Source organism: Schistocerca piceifrons, chromosome 5 (assembly GCF_021461385.2).
Source record: "Schistocerca piceifrons isolate TAMUIC-IGC-003096 chromosome 5, iqSchPice1.1, whole genome shotgun sequence".
Taxonomy (NCBI): Eukaryota; Metazoa; Arthropoda; class Insecta; order Orthoptera; family Acrididae; genus Schistocerca; species Schistocerca piceifrons.
In genome coordinates, this window is record NC_060142.1 from 237,813,351 (window position 1) to 237,830,961 (window position 17,611).

At 40.9% G+C, this 17,611-nt stretch overlaps 1 protein-coding gene across 1 annotated transcript in view; it reads left to right on the plus strand.

The window, feature by feature from the left end:
• The first annotated feature begins 277 nt into the window (after window positions 1-277).
• LOC124798510 (tRNA (adenine(37)-N6)-methyltransferase) overlaps window positions 278-17,611 on the plus strand; it is a 102,933-nt gene continuing 85,599 nt past the window's right edge. Inside the window, exons 1-2 of the mRNA XM_047261949.1 lie at window positions 278-434; window positions 12,290-12,586. Of these exons, the coding sequence (XP_047117905.1) occupies window positions 349-434; window positions 12,290-12,586 (383 nt within the window). The 5' untranslated portion in view covers window positions 278-348. The remainder of the gene's footprint in view (window positions 435-12,289; window positions 12,587-17,611) is intronic.

Consider the following 17,611-nt stretch of genomic DNA (forward strand, 5'->3'; position numbering starts at 1 on the left):
CCTGAAATTTTATGTTCCTCGTGTCTCTTAGTGTTATATGTACATATTTACAAAATAAACATGTTCAAAGGTGAATAAACTCTAGTGTTTTCTATAAGGACTTTTTCTCGGCAAAATTTAACAGATTTCTAAATATCGACCTCGTTGGAATATTCTGTCAAACAGTGAGTCTAACGAACAGACTTTATAGGCATCAACACATTTTCACATGCGTGCTGATTGTCGCCGGTGGGCTGACGCCACTAGGAAGCATAAGTTAAAACCTGATTACTTCCGATCGAACAGATGTAACAGAAGGCTGCGCTATGAGGAAGGCTGTGCATAAATGTACAATAAATATTGTGAAACATGGCATCATGTGTTGAACGGGAGGATGATATTTCGTGTCTCCGTCAGCAGCTTACAGTTGCCAGAAATGAAATTAATAATTTAAGGTAACAAGTTTACTGTGCTGTATGCTATTATAGGTCCTTTTTATTTTGTTTATGCACGTAACAGGTCGTCATTTCAGCGAAAGAATGAATTGCGCCGGTAATCACTGTCAGTTCTTGTATTTGCAGCGCTATTATTTGTTGTCATGCTATTAATTTGCTGATTCCACGAAGCAGAGGCACTTTAGGTAAATGCAAGAAGCTCTTGACGTATTTCAATAATTAGATAACTCAACGCATTGTTGTATAGCGTAAGTTATATTTACGAAAGCGCAGTGTTTTTAGGACGGACAGCTTACGGCAGGCAAGGAAACTAACGTCATTGGCAACACACCGCTTTAATGAAATGTCAGCGGAAATTGCCCTCTCCACAGTTTAATATTATTTTCATCAATAGTAATAGTAATTTTGTGAACTGTTGTTAACATTGACATTGCATTCAATAATTGATATGAGACTCAATTATTGTTATGAGACTTTTGTTTCATGGTAGCATACGGTCCTGTTTTATTGTTTTGTTTGGGACGTTGATTGTAACTTGTCACGATGTTTTCATGTTACATTGTTCATATGATATTTTTGAATGAAGTGTAGAAATGTATAGGCTAAAAAAAGTGAGGTGGCAGAAGAAACGTTTTGCCACAAAATACCCATTGGCTACAAGATATGTCTTATGGTTTGCCGTTATTAATGCTGATTGATGTGAAATAATTATACATTGCGAGAAATCGTCTCTCTTATCATCATATAATGCACTTGCCATACTGACACCAGTAAAGATCCATGGTTATGCGCAGTCTGGCACTGCAGAAGCAAGTTGATACGGAATGGAAGAATTGTTCGACTCAAGACTAAGCATTAAATTACAGGTTTCCTGTTGAAACAAAAATTGTAACTTCAATGGACTTGTGTAGGCCTGTATGATTTGAAAAAGTAGTTCCTTAATTGTAAACTTAATATAGTCATTGACACGAGTAATAAAAGAACAAATTAGGATTGAAGATTGCTTGTTACTTATTGATTATAATTGCTTGTTACTTATTGATTATAGATGGGTAAACTGAAACACATAACTGTTTCGAAACAAATGAATCAGTACAATGTAATGTTTTGAAACACTGTTTCTAAACAGTGAAACAGTTCATGTTTCGTAATAGTATAGATATTCTTGAGTGTCTACTGTATAAATATTGTCATAAAAATACAAATGAGGTATGAGAGCACTAATCACATCTCAGAAAGTATGAAACTTCCACTTAGGCGTCTTTGAAGTTCTGTATTTCCTGTAGCAAATGCGCTGCTTTCGTGTTGTGTGACTTTCATACTGTCCAATTGGCCGAGGACATATTTCATATGTTTGACATAAGAGATTTTTCCAAGCTGCTTCCCTGTATTCTAGTGCCTAATTTTGATAGGTTTTATGAGTGATAATCTGTATGTGCTCTTGAAAAGGCATATCATGAGAGATAATTTATTGAGTTAACATTCTGGAAAGCGAGGCACTGAATTAACATTTATGAGTGTGCCTCTCACACTTTTCTTACTCACAATTAAATTTTCCATTGTTTGTCACACAGAGCAGGATGCAAAGTGACTGATGCACACAGATCAAAACATTACCATAACAGACTGGAGCATATAGTGCAATGGTCAAGTATGGCAGTTTTTCATCAAATATTCACAAGTTAGCTGGATACATCTCAGATATGTACATCATGTTAAAACATTTCAAGGTAACTGAAATGCAGAGATCAGTATGTTTCCTTGAAGTATAAAATCCGGACTCAAATTTGAAACAATTTATACAGTGTAATGCCTTTGTGATACCTATATCATGGCAGACATGGCTATGTGCCACTTGCAGTTCTTGCTAGAGAAGTTAGTTTGAGGTTAAGGTTTATGGAATTCCCTAAAGTACACACAGCAAGCAGTTTTGTTATCGTTTCATTATAAAATTCCCCAGGAAATCAGAGATGAAGTTAAGTTGCTGTTGAAATGCTATTTGTATCACAGTATCTGAACACCAACAACAAAAGTATCAAAGTACCAATTTTGATTTGCCTGAGAATTATTTATGATGTATCAAGATGCCTATCGTGTAATAACCAACATAGTACATTTACAAAAATAAACACACAAACATATACATACGTAAATAAGATACTTATTCTCAAACACATAAATAAATAACGTACTCAAAAAAGTTAAACTCACTGAATGGTGAGCAAAAATGTGTCCTCAGTGTGCAACAAATTTGGAAAAAAATGTTCGTGAAAGGTAGCTACATGTAGGATTTTGTGGGCTAAACAAAATACAGTCAAATACAAATTCAGTGCACATTGTCCAGAGAAGAACAAACAGAGAACTTTTATTATTTTGAGTGCAAATAGTTTATTTTTTTTTATTTTTTTTTTTAGTTTATTGTTTTTCTTTTTTATAAAACACTGATCATGCGAAAAAAGTGGGAGTAGGATTTCGCATGATCAGTGTTTTTGAAATCTATGCTGGTTGACATTGAGTAGGTCATTCTGTTAAAGATAACTGATTATGTTTGAGCTCAGAATATGGTCTAATATTCAACAACAAATCGATGTCAAGGATATTGGTCATTAGTTTTGTTGATCACTCCTGCTACCCTTGTTTTAGACAGGAGTGATGTGAGCCTGTTTTCAAGAACGGGGCACATTTTTTCTGTTTGAGGGATCTATGATAGATAAGAGGGGGAATATAATCTGACAGGGATTCTATTGGGTGCAGGACCTTTGTTTAATTTAAATGATTTCAGCTGTTTCTCAACGCCACTGACACGAATACTCATTTCATTCATTTTTTAGTGATATGAGCATCAATTGGGGCAATTCTCATGTGTTTTCCTTTGTAAAGGAGCATTTGAAAATGGTGCTAAGCATTTCAGCTTTTGCTGCCTATCTTGTGTTTCAGTCCCTATCTCATTCGCTAGGGGCTGGACACTAACTTTGATGCCACTAACAGCCTTTACATAAGACCAGAATTTCTTTGGGTTCTGTGAAAGATCACTTGACAGTATTCTGCTACAGTAGTCACTGAAGACGTCACACATTGCTTTCTTGGCAACCAAGCGTGTTTCATTCGGCACCTATCTATCTCTAGTCCTATGCTTTATACACCAGTCTCTGTTTCTTTAGAAATTTCTTTACAGTGGTCATTATGAACTCTTCCACTGGTATCTTTCTGCTTGTTTTAGTTGTCTTTGGTACTTTGGTAATCAATGTTGCCACAACTGTGTCAGGGTCACCGAAACCAGTTTCGATGTGGAGATCCTCAAAGAGGTCAGGCCTGTTTGTTACCATTAGATCCTCCAATATATTTCCATCATGAGTAAAGTTCCTAACTATCAGTTTTGGCAGTTTCCAGAGAAGACATCTAGTAAAGTTTCACAGGATGTCTTATCATGCCCACCGCTAGCAAAACTGTAATTTTATCAATTAATTGTTGGATGGTTAAAATCTCCACCGATGATTACAGTATGATTGGGGAACTGAGGTTTTCTCTGAAGTTTTTGGTTACATTAGGAGAGGAGTCTGGTGGGCAGTAGAAGGATCCAATTATCATTTTATGCCCCCCACCGATACTGACTCTTGCCCAAGGAATGTCACATGCAATCTTTACCTGAGTGGATTTGAGTTTCTTGTTACTGTGACAAATATGCCTCCTCCATTTTCCATTTGCCTGTCCTTTCGATATACCTGTAAATTTTCCCCAAAAATCTCACTGCTATGCATTTCCAGTTTCAACCAGTTTTCTGTACCTAGTATTTCATGAGCTTCACTGCTTTTTATGAGTGCTTCAAATTCTGACACTTCGTTGCGAATGCTTCAGCAATTTACTAATAGGATTTTGATGCTCTCACCTGCGGGAGGCATTTCTTTCCATCTTAACGCTGATACTTCTGGGTTTCCTACAGTATCGTTATCTGAATTGGACAGAGAGCTGCTTAATCTAATGAAACCTTGTGTGCACCCCCACGCAATCTACTTGAGTAGCAGCTCGTGATGTATGGTGCACACATGACTCATTTAAGGGGACCCTACAGTTCTCAACAGTATGTCACAAGTCCAGGAAGTCACTGCCAAGTTTTATCACTGAACCTTCAAAGGCTCTGGTTCAGTCCTTCCACTTGACTCAGAACAATCAGTTCTGGGAACAATGCCACAAATTGTGAGCTTCGTCGCAACTCCATGCACAGCACTAGTCTTCTCAACCTTCTCTGCCCACCTCTGAATGACCCAAGTATGAGCCCAGACAACAGGCATCATTCACTTCAATGTGTGCCACAATCTGCAGTTGGTTGCACGCTGTTCCCTCAATGGCTCTGGACTAGCCATTTCAACATGTTGAATGAAGCCCACAGGTATACACACTGAGTGTTTGCAGATATGATTTCATTGTACGTTGATGCTGAACAGAGAGATTAGGATAAAACATTGCCCATTGTGACATTAACATACAACATAATGAAACAAGCACTACAGGGTTCACACTGTTCTTTCTGCTGTTGTGAGGCTGTAAGGACAATGGATACACTGCACATTTCAGCCAGATGATACTCAGCCTGACTATGTGAAACACCTCACCACCAGGACTGAAGAAGTAAGGCAGCTGGCTCACGTATGGACTCTGGATGTCCACAAAAAAAGACTGAGAGCATTATAGCCCCAAGCTCTGGCCAGTGAGATACGGTCCAGGACACTGCATATGGATTTGTACACGTTTGTGAAAGGTGAGAGTATTGGAGAAGTTACTAAGGCGCTACATTGGTCTGTATCATAACCATTGTTGCTTGTCGGGTTGTCACCTATGATGTCGAGGATTCTGATCCACAAAGTTTTGATGAAAAGATCTGCCTTCAATGTTCCTCACAGTATTGAGGATATAACATGACCGTAATGCTAGGATCTGTCATGCCGCCATACAAACGACCATTGACAAGATCTAGAACCAGGGTTCTACAGTTGCCTCCAATGAGAATATCTGAAACAGTGGACCGCTGTTTCTCTGTGAACTGTGGTACATCCAGTGTGGCATAGTGGTTAGTGTTGCTAGTTGACGTGTTAGTTCAAACCTGACCACCAGAAATTATTTGTTATTTAGTATCTGCCATTTCTGGAAGGTTCTTGAAATATTTCATGTTTGTATATTCTGGATCGTTTGGTGTTTGTATAAATTGCTGACCTCTCCCTCCAGAAATCCAGTTCTTTTCTGGGTGACATTAGTATTCATAATAAATATGCTTCCACTGCTAAGTATGGTATTTCATTTATGACCCTGCTTTTAGTTTTGTGCTTGAGTGTGGTTACGATGTGACATTATGCTATAAGATGAGTCTGCGGTGAGTGGTTTCAGTCAAGTAGTTGAACATGTCAATGTGACTAAATTTCTTGAGCTGTGGAGAGAGTACACATTGCAGTGGAATTTTCACAGAGATAAACTGCTAAACAAATTAAGCAGCCTGTGGTTAATGTCTTTAGGGTGCTCAATGAAAGGTGTGACATGACTACCATGAAATGACTTAGCTTTGTTCAACTTTGTCAACTCCCATGATTTTTTCTGCATTCATAAAAGATTGATCATAGAGAAAACAATACAAGACCTCACGGATGTAATCCTGGCAGAGCTAGACAAGTACTATTATCCTGTTGGTATATTGTATGATCTTGTCACAAAGCCTTTGATTGTGTAGGTCACAAAATTATAGTTAGCAAATTAAAGTGTTGTGGCATTAATGGTACTCCTCTTGTACAGATGGCGGATGACAGAAACTAACCTCAGAAAGAGAAACATAATGTGTGGAGTACCTAAAGTATTGGTACACGGCCTGCTCTTGTCTCCTAACCTACATAAATCCATTTATTTTAATAAAGGTTGGTTCAAACCTATAATAGTTGAGAATTATTCAAGTGTAGTAATCAAGTGTCCAAACACAACCTTAGTAAACGCAGATCTGATTATAGCTGTAGCTGCCTACGGGTGGTTCACAGTTAAGTTTGTCGTAATCTCATAAAGACTCATATTACACTGAAGTGACAAATCATGTAATACCTCTGAATGTGTGTCAAGCCTCCATTTGCTCTGCATATTACAACAGCTCGATGTGGCATGGGCTCAACAAGTCATTGGAAGCCCCCTGCATAAATATCGGGCCATACTGCCTGTATAGCCGTCCATAATTGCAAAAGTGTTGTTGGTGCAGTATTTTCCCTCTTTCCTGATGAGGCAACAGTTTGTTGCGAAAGCTTGAATTTTGTGTGTGTGTTTGTGTTTGTTTGTGTGTCTATCGACCTGCCAGCGCTTTCGTTCGGCAAGTCGCATCACCTTTGTTTTTAGATATATTTTTCCCACGTGGAATGTTTCCCTATATATATGGGAAACATTCCACGTGGGAAAAATATATCTAAAAACAAAGGTGATGCGACAGAGAAAATATGACTGGATATCGACCACCCAACTTGTGCTTCAGAAGACCGGATGGAACCCTAGAAACCAATACCAAAAACAATTGTGACATTCTGGCAAAGTACTTTGAAAAACTGCTCAACACGGACACCCCCCCCCCCCCCCCCTCCCAGGGAAGAAATGATGACAGAAACGAGCACATACAATCCAGATAGTGAACCTCCAACTCTAGAAGAAGTTAAAGAAATAATAAAGTCACTCAAGAATCGTAGAGCACCAGGAGAAGATGGCATCATCGCGGAAATCTGGAAGTTACAAGACCCAGAACTCACCAAAGACATCCACAGGATCTTGGAAGACATCTGGAAGACCATGAAAATTCCTGACGACTGGAAAACTGCCCTGATACACCCACTACACAAAAAAGGTGACAAGACTAACCCGAACAACTACAGAGGAATATCCCTACTACCGGTCACATACAAGATCCTCTCTAAAGCTTTACTGAACAGACTAGAATGCCAAACCGACCACTTGATTGGGGAATACCAAGCAGGCTTCCGTAAAGGGCGGTCTTGTGCGGAACAAATTTGGAACCTGAAAATGATTTTACAACACAAACAGAACCTGATCCTTACCTTTGTTGACTTCAAAAAGGCGTACGACTCTATCGACCGGAAAACTCTCTTCAAAATTCTAGCAGAATACAAAGTAGACAACAAAACGCGGGCTATCGTAGAGCAAACTTTAACCAACACGACCTCCAAAGTAAAGTTCTGTGGGGGAACTATCAGAGCCCTTTGAAATTCGCACAGGTGTCCGACAAGGCGATGGCCTCTCACCTCTCCTTTTCAATCTGGTGTTAGATAAGGTCATAAAAGAATGGGAAACATCACAACAGGGGATAACCTTAGGAAACCTACAGATTAAATGCCTGGCATTTGCAGACGATTTGGCGATTGTCACGAAAGGTATAAAGGAAACAAAAGACGCTATTGAAAAACTGCACGAAATCGCTTCCGAAAGTGGACTACAGATCTCTTACGAAAAGACACAGTTTATGAGCACAAAGAAACTCTCATCTCTGAACACAAAGTATGGCACGATTTACAAAACAGCAAACTTCAAATACCTCGGTGAAACACTACAAATGAGTGGACATAACAGAGACTCAAACGAAGAAAGAAAGACTAAACTGGACAAGGCATACAAAGTAGTGTGGAATCGTTACAACAAGAAGTCTATCTCACAAAAAGCCAAATTACGCCATTACGACACGGTGGTGCTCCCCGAGGCACTATATGCAGCAGAGACCACACTAATCCTAGGGCATACACGTATCAGACAATTAGAAAAAGTAGAACGGAAAATACTTAGGAAAATATTTAGCGCAACTAACAACAATGGAATATGGATCAAGAAACCTACAGAGGAACTGTACAAACATACGGAGGCAATCACAGAAAAGATTAGAAAACGCAGACTACAATTCTATGGACACCTATACAGAATGCCATCACACAGGCTGACCAAACAGATCTTTGACTGGGTAACCACTAGAAACAACAAATGGGTGGCAGAGGTAGAAAACGACCTGAATCAGCTCAACATAACAGCAGACACAATAAATGACAGAATAAAGTTCAGAAACATCATTAAGAAAAGTAAACTACATGAGATACAATGCGACAAACGAACAGGCATAAAATGGACCGAAGAACGCAAGCAAGATCACAGCCAGAAGATGAAAGAAATATGGGCAACCAAAAAGGCAATCAAGATGGAGCCGAAGACACAAAGCTGACAAGAAGCATGGACAGAGGACCGGAAACAGAAACACAGCGAGCGAATGAGGGAAGTTTGGGCAGCAAGGAAGACAGCAAAAGGAACTGGCCATGTAGTTTAGTCCAAATGCGCTCTTTAAGGTCAAAACACCATTCCATGTGGGAAAAATATATCAAAAAACAAAGATGATGTTACTTACTAAACGAAAGCGTTGGCATGTTGATAGACGCACGAACACACACACACAAAATTCAAGCTTTCGCAACCAACGGTTGCTTCGTCAGGAAAGAGGGAAGGAGAGGGAAAGACGAAAGGATGTGGGTTTTAAGGGAGAGGGTAAGGAGTCATTCCAATCCCGGGAGTGGAAAGACTTACCTTAGGGGGGAAAAAAGGACAGGTGTGTGTGTGTGTGTGTGTGTGTGTGTGTGTGTGTGTGTGTGTGTGTGTGTGTGTCTATATATATATATAGAGAGAGAGAGAGAGACACACACACACACACACACACACACACACACACACACACACACACACACACACACACACACACACACACACCTGCGCATATACAGACACAAGCAGACATTTGTAAAGGCCACCTTTACAAATGTCTGTTTTTTTCCCCCTAAGGTAAGTCCTTCCGCTCCCGGGATTGGAATGACTCCTTACCCTCTCCCTTAAAACCCACATCCTTTCGTTTTTCCCTCTCCTTCCCTCTTTCCTGACGAAGCAACCGTTGGTTGCGAAAGCTATTAACATGCCAACGCTTTTGTTTGGTAAGTTACATCATCTTTGTTTTTAGATATATTTTTCCCCCAACACATTTTTTTACTGGCTACCACTTTGTAATTGCAATTCATCAATGGATTAGGAGGAGTTGTCCAGGAGAAATTATTTTAAATCAGATTTAAAACTTGGTTTGCTACCTGTCAGACATTTTATGTTATTGGGCAAATGATCGAAAATTTTTGTTGCTGTATATCGAATTCCTTTCTGAGCCACGGGCAGCTATAACAACAGGTAATAAAGGTCATTTGCTCCTCTAGTGTTTTAGGTATGTGCATCACCGGTCTTCTCAAATTGTGATGGATTATTTATAATGAATTTTATTAGCAAATATATGTGACAACACAATTAAAGTGCATAACGCCTTGAAGAGGTACCTGACTATTTGTTGTACAGAACTGAATGTAGCGTGTTTTTTAAAAATGTAGGGAGAGACCATTTTCAGAGAACTGCATAATAATTCTTTGGAAAATATCATTTACCAACTCTTCTGTTGCTTTCTCTCAAAGGGAATTTCTTATAAGACTTGTACTGTCAATGAAAAACACCAATGTTACTTGTTGAATGTTAAGTAGAAGTTCATTCACATATATAAAGATAGAAGTGGGCCCAAAATCGAACCCTGTGGGACACCATTTGTGATCCCCCCACTCCCAGGTCACTATAATTGTCTAATTATCCAAATTATTCAGCACAGCTCTTTGCATTCTGTTTGTTAAGTATGATTCAAACAAGGTGTGTGTGAAGCCATCAGTTTCATTAAACTTGAGTTTTTTAAAGAGAGTATTGTGATCAACACAATCAAACACCTTGGGAAAATCACAAAAAATACAAAATCGTGATATATTGTTAATTAAGACTTGTACTATTTGGTGATGAATGTATAAATAGCAGTCTCAGTCAAGCAACCCTTCTGGGAATCCAAACTGTGATGTGCTAAGTAAATTGTTTCCACTTAAGTGTGTGACTACTCTTGAGTACAATACTTTTTTGATTTTTTTGGAAAAAGATGTCAGTAAGGAAACTGAACAGTAATTGTTTAAGTCGGTCTTGTTATATTTCTTATGGATGTGGTTTAATAATTGCATATATTAACTTGTCTCAGAATTTTGTTTGAAATACCAGTCTTCCCATCATGCTTCTCGCAGGGAATCTACTTTTCTCTTCAGCTTTGCACTGGCCACACTTGGCTGACCCATGGCCGGATCCTACAGTGTGGGGATCCACCTCACTGTCAGTGTGATGCCTGTCTGACAGTGGTCCACATCTACTAGACTGCACTAAGTTGACCACCTTATGCTGAAACCTTAAACCTGCAGGCATGCTGCCTCTGGTGCTGTTGGATGACGACAAGAGTGGCTGATCTAGTTTTACATTTACCCATGAATGTGTTTTTTACTTCTTTTTGTGAGGTAGGGCAACTGGCCTTGTCAGCCACTTGAGGGATTGGAGAGGTGCCCCGTCACCTGCTCCGACCCAGGGAGCCCATGGCTACCCTCGCTCGATGGTCCAGTCTGGCCCCTATCATTCTCACCTTTATAATTCTTCTTATTGTTTTACGCCTGTCATTGGTTACTGTCTCATCAGTGATGTTCTCTTTCCTGAGATTTTATCAACTTTTCTGTGTTGCTAGATTTTCTTGTGGTAATGGAGGGTGAGGGAACACCAGTTGGATGCAGAAGTGCAGAAGGTGTGTCTCCTACCGCATAACATGTCCTGGGGGCCTCCCCCTGCTTTCTGTATGCAGCAACTCACCAACCTTCACCCTCTTACCCCCCTCTCACTTTTACTTGCTTCTGTCTCTTGTTACAGCGGGGCGCTTCAGGATTAGTGTTCTGTATTCTTGTTTGTGAGGACTCTTCCCAACGTAACGCAAATAGGATGGAAGGTCTTAATGACCTCATAGTTTGGTCCCTTTAACCCCGCCAATCCAGGCCAACCCAGTGTATCCCATATCATGAATGTGACTTAGTGGTAAATAAATAAAATACAAATAAACAAAAATCAATTATTATTGGCTTCTCTGTCTGCAAATCAGTGTCTTTTCCTTATTTGTTAGCAGAGGTTGTACATATACCCTTGACAGTTTTCTGCCGTTTTGCACTTTGCACTTTCCCTTTCACTGCATTGGCATTATTTGCACTTCACCTCATTAAGCACAGTATTACAGTGTGAGCACATGCCAAAAAAAAAAAAAAAAAAAAAAAAAAAAAAAAAAAAAAAAAAAGTTTGTTTTGACCATAACATCCACTAACAAATAAGGAAAAAATGTTAGTCGGCAGAATATGTGAACAAGAGGCAGAAACACTGTAAGTAAATTGCACAACAAGAAACACTGTTTTAATCTATAACAACCAAAATGTACAAACATACATATCCATATTTACAGAATGGCCACAGAAGATGTGTTGTAATAAAGGCAAAATATGTGTGGTATAAAATCATTTTTTAATTAATTGTTTTTAACAGCTGCTTTGGAAGATGGCCATACAAACATGTAAACAAAAATAATTGCGGGAGAGATAGTTATGCAGGTATCTATTTCTTCTTGTTATCTAGGGACAGAGGAAAAAGTTTATAAAGAACGGAGAGAGATGTTGAGACAAAAGGAGAGGTAATATAAAATGTCATCTCTATCTGTATTTTTAGTCCTGTTGTATAATTCTTGACTCGTATGTACCAACCCCCCCCCCCCCCCCCCCTTCCCCCACATGATGACACAAAACCTCGGCATCCAAATTAACGACTTGACTGATACTATTTGAGTGCAAAATTTGAACATTTTGAAGATTTGTAATTGTATGTTTCCATTTAATTTTATAACTTTACTTATTTTTATGTTTAATTTTCGTTTTCAGGCAGCAGATACGCTCACTGAGTATTTTACAAAGGAAGGAAGTTGACAATATTCATAATGTATTGGAAACATGGCAGTGCAGTGGTTGTAGGGAGGCGACATCACAAAGCAATGTGCCAGATGATAGCTTAACATTACACCCAATTGGTACCATCTCTACTTGGTTTCCAGCCAAAAGAGGAACACCCCGACAGCCTGGTATTTGTGCAAGCAGCCGAGGGAAACTAACACTTTCTAATACAGTCTTCACAAATCCTGAACATGCCCTAGAAGGATTGGAAGAATTCTCACATATGTGGTATGTATGTCATCGAAATGCTAGAACCACTTGTGTGTGTGTGTGTGTGTGTGTGTGTGTGTGTGAGTGTGAGACATTCTGCAACATTACATTATGCATATAATTTGCATTAAGGGGCAGCAAATCTGGAATTTTTATGTTAAGTCATTTATTTTAGTGCACATAGACTTAATCTTTTATCAAGGAAACTAATAATATACTTACCTACAAGAGCATGTGATCCAATTTCTCCAGAAATTTTGCTCTTCACTGCCATCAACAAATCTCTTTTGTACACCATTTGGCTGATGCTGTGCATTTCCTCCCCAGTGCTCACTGCCTCAGAAGTCCAAGGCCATTCTTAAGGACTGACACAAATGATTTTCATGTGACATTTATTTCACCTTTGAGTGCCATACTTATAAAGGTACAGCAATGGGAACCAGGACGATGCTTTGCTTGCAAATTGTTTAATGAGTCATCTAGAGGTGGCCTTCTTGGAGTACTAGATTTACCAGCCTTGGTTCTGGACTAGGTGTATGTATTATTTAGTTACTGCTTGGTCTTGTATTTTGCTTGTACATTTTAAATTTCTGTAGCATCTTAACTTTTCGTTCATAATTTTATAGGTCTCCCAAAAAGTGCCAGAAATTGTGGTTGGAGGAAAACAGCTCATATAGGCAATTGCTCTATTTCTATCTGTTCCCTGGATGAGTGTTTGTAAATGTTTGTCGTCACTGTGCAGTAATTTTCTCTTTATTGCTGTGATGTTATTAAGGACAGGAAAAAATACTTTTAATTCCATAGTCAGTTTTGGTGTAATTTTTTGCATATTTCAGTGTCATTTTCTGCCAGTTTTGATGAAACTTTCTGCTGATTTGGTATTAGTTTCTTATAACTTGTTTGTGAAGAACCACGTGTTCTTATTTTGACGTTTCAGATCACATTTCTTTACATTATCCAATTCTTCCATAATACAAGTGGTAATAATTCAATAATACACACATAACCAAATAAACTGACTATGAAAACCCTCCTTAACAACGGAAAGTTGACAAGGAACTTTAAGGTACTAAAAAACAAATATAAAATATGACATCAGCAAATGAAGGTTGGTAGACCAAAGAACATTATCCAAGGTCAACACTTTCCACACAGCTGCCCTGCGGTAGTGTGTAGCCCCCAGAATGTGTGAGTGTTTTTAACACTCTTGTGTAAACTGGTGATGTATCTGGTGCCTTCTGGGGGGTTGTTTGCTGAGGTGAGGGCAACGCTGGGGTCGAGTGACTTGTCCGACTATAGGGTTGGTTTGAGTTCGTCAATGTGGAATCTCAGGTTTCTTGTCGTTGCGTGGGGGCAACTGATGTAAGCAAATATGACGGTTTGACCCGATCCAGTGATACCATCAGTGGCTTGCTATTGCACATTATTTGCAGTGTATATTCCCCACATTTGAGTATTTGGCAAGCTCCAGAGTATGGTTGTTGTAATGGTGGGTGCATTGTTAGCTGCAACAGGCAGAAGATGTGCTTTGTTAGTGCTGCACATTTTAGCAATTTTGATGGAGATAAACTCGCGCTGCAGTGTTCACCTTCAGCATACCAGCATGCCAGTCTAGAAGTGTGCAAAGAATAAGCAAAGTGAAAAATTTGTGCAATATGCACATTTGTTGATATGTAAAACCTGAACCTGGGAATTTTCCTTTGTGTGAGACCGCACCCCACGTTCAAGATCGTGTGCCGATTTGAAGTTGGAGATTCGCATATTTTACTTTTTGCATTGTTTCTGTGAAATCTTTCATTGATTGTATCAATACCTGTTTGTATTGTGGTATATTTTGAATTTTCGAACATTCACGAGTGCTGCGATAAACGTGTACTATTATCGTCAGTTGCAGGCTTAAACTTATTGTGCTATTTTAAAATTTTTGAGAACAGGTGGCCTATCCTTGTTCAAATAATTATTCTCTAATTTAATTGCACAATTCAGCTATATTTTCGTAAATTATCAGTACATGTGTTTTGGATACGTAATTTATTTTGTTGCAAATCAGTTTTTTGTGGCTCACAGTTTTGACAGAGAATATATCACCCATGAACTTCATTGTATATTTTCAGAAGCTACCATTGTCCTTTACATAATCTAAGAGCAATTTGTACCAAGTCGGCGTCCGAGATTTAGTTACTGCAACAGATTTTCTAACTGAATTTGCTAACAACTATAATTAACCTCAAAATGTTTTAGGAAACTAGTAATCTCGTTGCGATGTAGCTGCTTAAGTTCTTGTAGAGGATTAGCAGCTTTTTAGCTCAGCATATAAGAAGCTGGCTTAATTTAAAGTTATTTGTTCACTGCCTTAAAATAAATTGCACCAGCCAAAATGCAGCACCACTGTCAATGCTTTTCTCAAACACAGGACGAGTTGGTTGACTGTGGGCGTGTCAGTGGGAGATCTATGCGTCCTGTACAGGGTGATTGGAGACAAGGGTGGACTCTGGGTGTTGTGATGATCCCCTTAACCAACAAGTTTAAGGTGCTGTCTTGCACCGAAAACAAAACTGAGCCAGTGGGACTCATGTCACCTATCTGGGGAAACCTGTTTTGTCCGGTGGCAGAAGGAGGCAAAGGCTAAAGGGTAGCGGTCTATTAATTGTCGGCAGTTTGAATGTACGACAAATGATGATACTCCTTAGGAAAATGGCAGCAAGGGGTAGAAAAGGCACTCTGTGTGTATGCCTAGGGGCCTAATTCAACATTTTGAAGAAGCTATTCCAGCAGCCATTGAGGTAACAAGGTGCAACCAGCTGCAGACTGTGGCGCATGTTGGAACAAATGATGGCTGTCGTATGGGCTCTGATGTTATTCTTGGGTCATTCCAGTGTCTGGCAGAGAAGGTTGAGAAGAATAGCCTTACACATGGAGTTTCAACTTAGCTCACAATTTGTGGCATTGTCCCTAGAACTTATCATTCAGAGACTTTGAAGGTTCAGTGACGAGCTGGGCAGTGACTTCCTGTACTTTGCCAAAGGGTAGAGAACTGTGGGATTCCCTAAATGAGTCAGGTGTGCACTACACATCAGAGGCTGCTACTCGGGTAGCTGACTGTGTGTGGGGTACACACAATGGGTTTTTAGATTAGGCAACTCTCCATCCAATCCAGATAACGGTAGCTGTAGGAAACCCAGAAATATCAGTGTAAGGTGGAAAGAAATTCCTCCCACACGTGAGAGTTTTAAAATCCTAATGGTAAACTGCTGAAGTATTCACAACAAAGTGCCCAAGTTTGAAGCACTCATGAAAAGCAGTGAAGCCTAACAATGTAAAGTGCTCTGGTCTCTATTCTCCCCACTCACCGGAGTGCCCAGTGTACATGAAAGAAAAAAGAATTCAGGAAATAGTGAGCCTTGACTGTCTCAGCTACTCTGAGGCTCAGAAGGAATTTCATAGACTTTATGCAGTAGCCACCAGAAAGACCGCGGGAGGCGCACATCAGCACGGCACGTCACGGACAGTAGTAGGCGCAAGTAGAGTCCCGTCCACCAGAGGGCACGCGAGAATTCGGCCGCGACCTCTGCCAGCGGAACAACAACAACTCAGGCAGCACGGGCCGTGCCCAGCCAGTTTACATCGGGCATGCCTATGAGAGAGTTCTCGGTCTACTCTGAAGGCGACAGAAAACGTGAACCGTGTTACTACACAATTGGCGACGAGTAGGGTCGTTCTTTCGCGTGTTGCGTTGTTGTTCCGGTTTCGCGGCTTATCCGCGGCATGGAGGATTTAGTGCGGATTTTGGTTGAGCAGCAGACGGAGCTCATGGCCACCATGAAGCAAGTGCTTCCGGCGTTGCTCTCCACGCCGTCTGCTCCGGCGCCGTTTCCTCCTCCCTTTCCCCCGTATGACGAGACGGCGGAGGATTGGGACGCGTATGAACATCGCCTTCGGCAGCATTTCCAGGCGTTTCATGTTGCCGATGCGAAGGTATGTCGTTCTCTTTTCTTGTCTTGGATATCTCCCTTGCTGTATCAAGTTTTGCGGCAGCTAGCGCCGTTGCAGGAACCCTCGTCCCTGTCTTTTGACGCATTGTGTTCCTTACTCTTCTTCCTATTATCGCCGCCACACGCATGTTGTGGCGGCTAGGGTCGAGTTCTATCAATGCAAGAAACAGCCCCATCAGTCTTACTGGGCGTGGGCCGCTACCCTGCACGGTCTTAGTCGCAAATGTCGTTTTGTCACGGAGCAGTCGCGAGAGTCGTATGCCCACGTTATGGTGCGCGACGTCATTGTTCGTTTGGCCCCTGATAGGGAGGTCCGGCAACGGGCCCTGCAGTTAGAAAACCCTTCCCTCGAGGAAGTCCTGTCCATTGCTTAATCGTATGAAGTCTCTCCCGGCGCCGGTCAACAGCTGGAAGCTTGGTGCGACGTCGCGGCGGTTCAGGGCGGCGTGGCCGCGTCCACTGCGTCCGGGGTGGACGACGTGCGAGCGGTACAATCTGGCCGTTACGGCCACTCCCGCACGGCGCGTAAACAGAGTTCCGGCCGCCAGCTCCTGTTACCGTCCTGTGTGTCGTGCTATATACATCACGATCGGTCGGAGTGCCCCCAGCGTTGGGCCGTTTGTCGCAAATGTAATAAAAAAGGACACATTGCTAAAATTTGCCGCTCAGCCTCGAAAGACTTGAAGGAAGCAGTTACAGAGGACATGGACGTTGACATTCAGGAAGTTTCATCGGTCCACGCTCCCGACGCATCGGCCCACAATCTCTTTATCGAGGTGTTGGTCCGGTCGCGCCGATTACAACTGCAAGTAGATACGGGCGCGGCGGTTTCTTTGTTGAATGCACAAACTTACTCCGACCTTGGGTCGCCCCCGTTGGCGCCAGTTTACCGGCGTCTATGCGGTTATGGTAAACAGTTCATTCCCCTACTGGGTCAATTCACTACAACTGCAAGTAGATACGGGTGCGGCGGTTTCTTTGTTGAATGCACAAACTTAACTCCGACCTTGGGTCGCCCCCGTTGGCGCCAGTTTACCGGCGTCTATGCGGT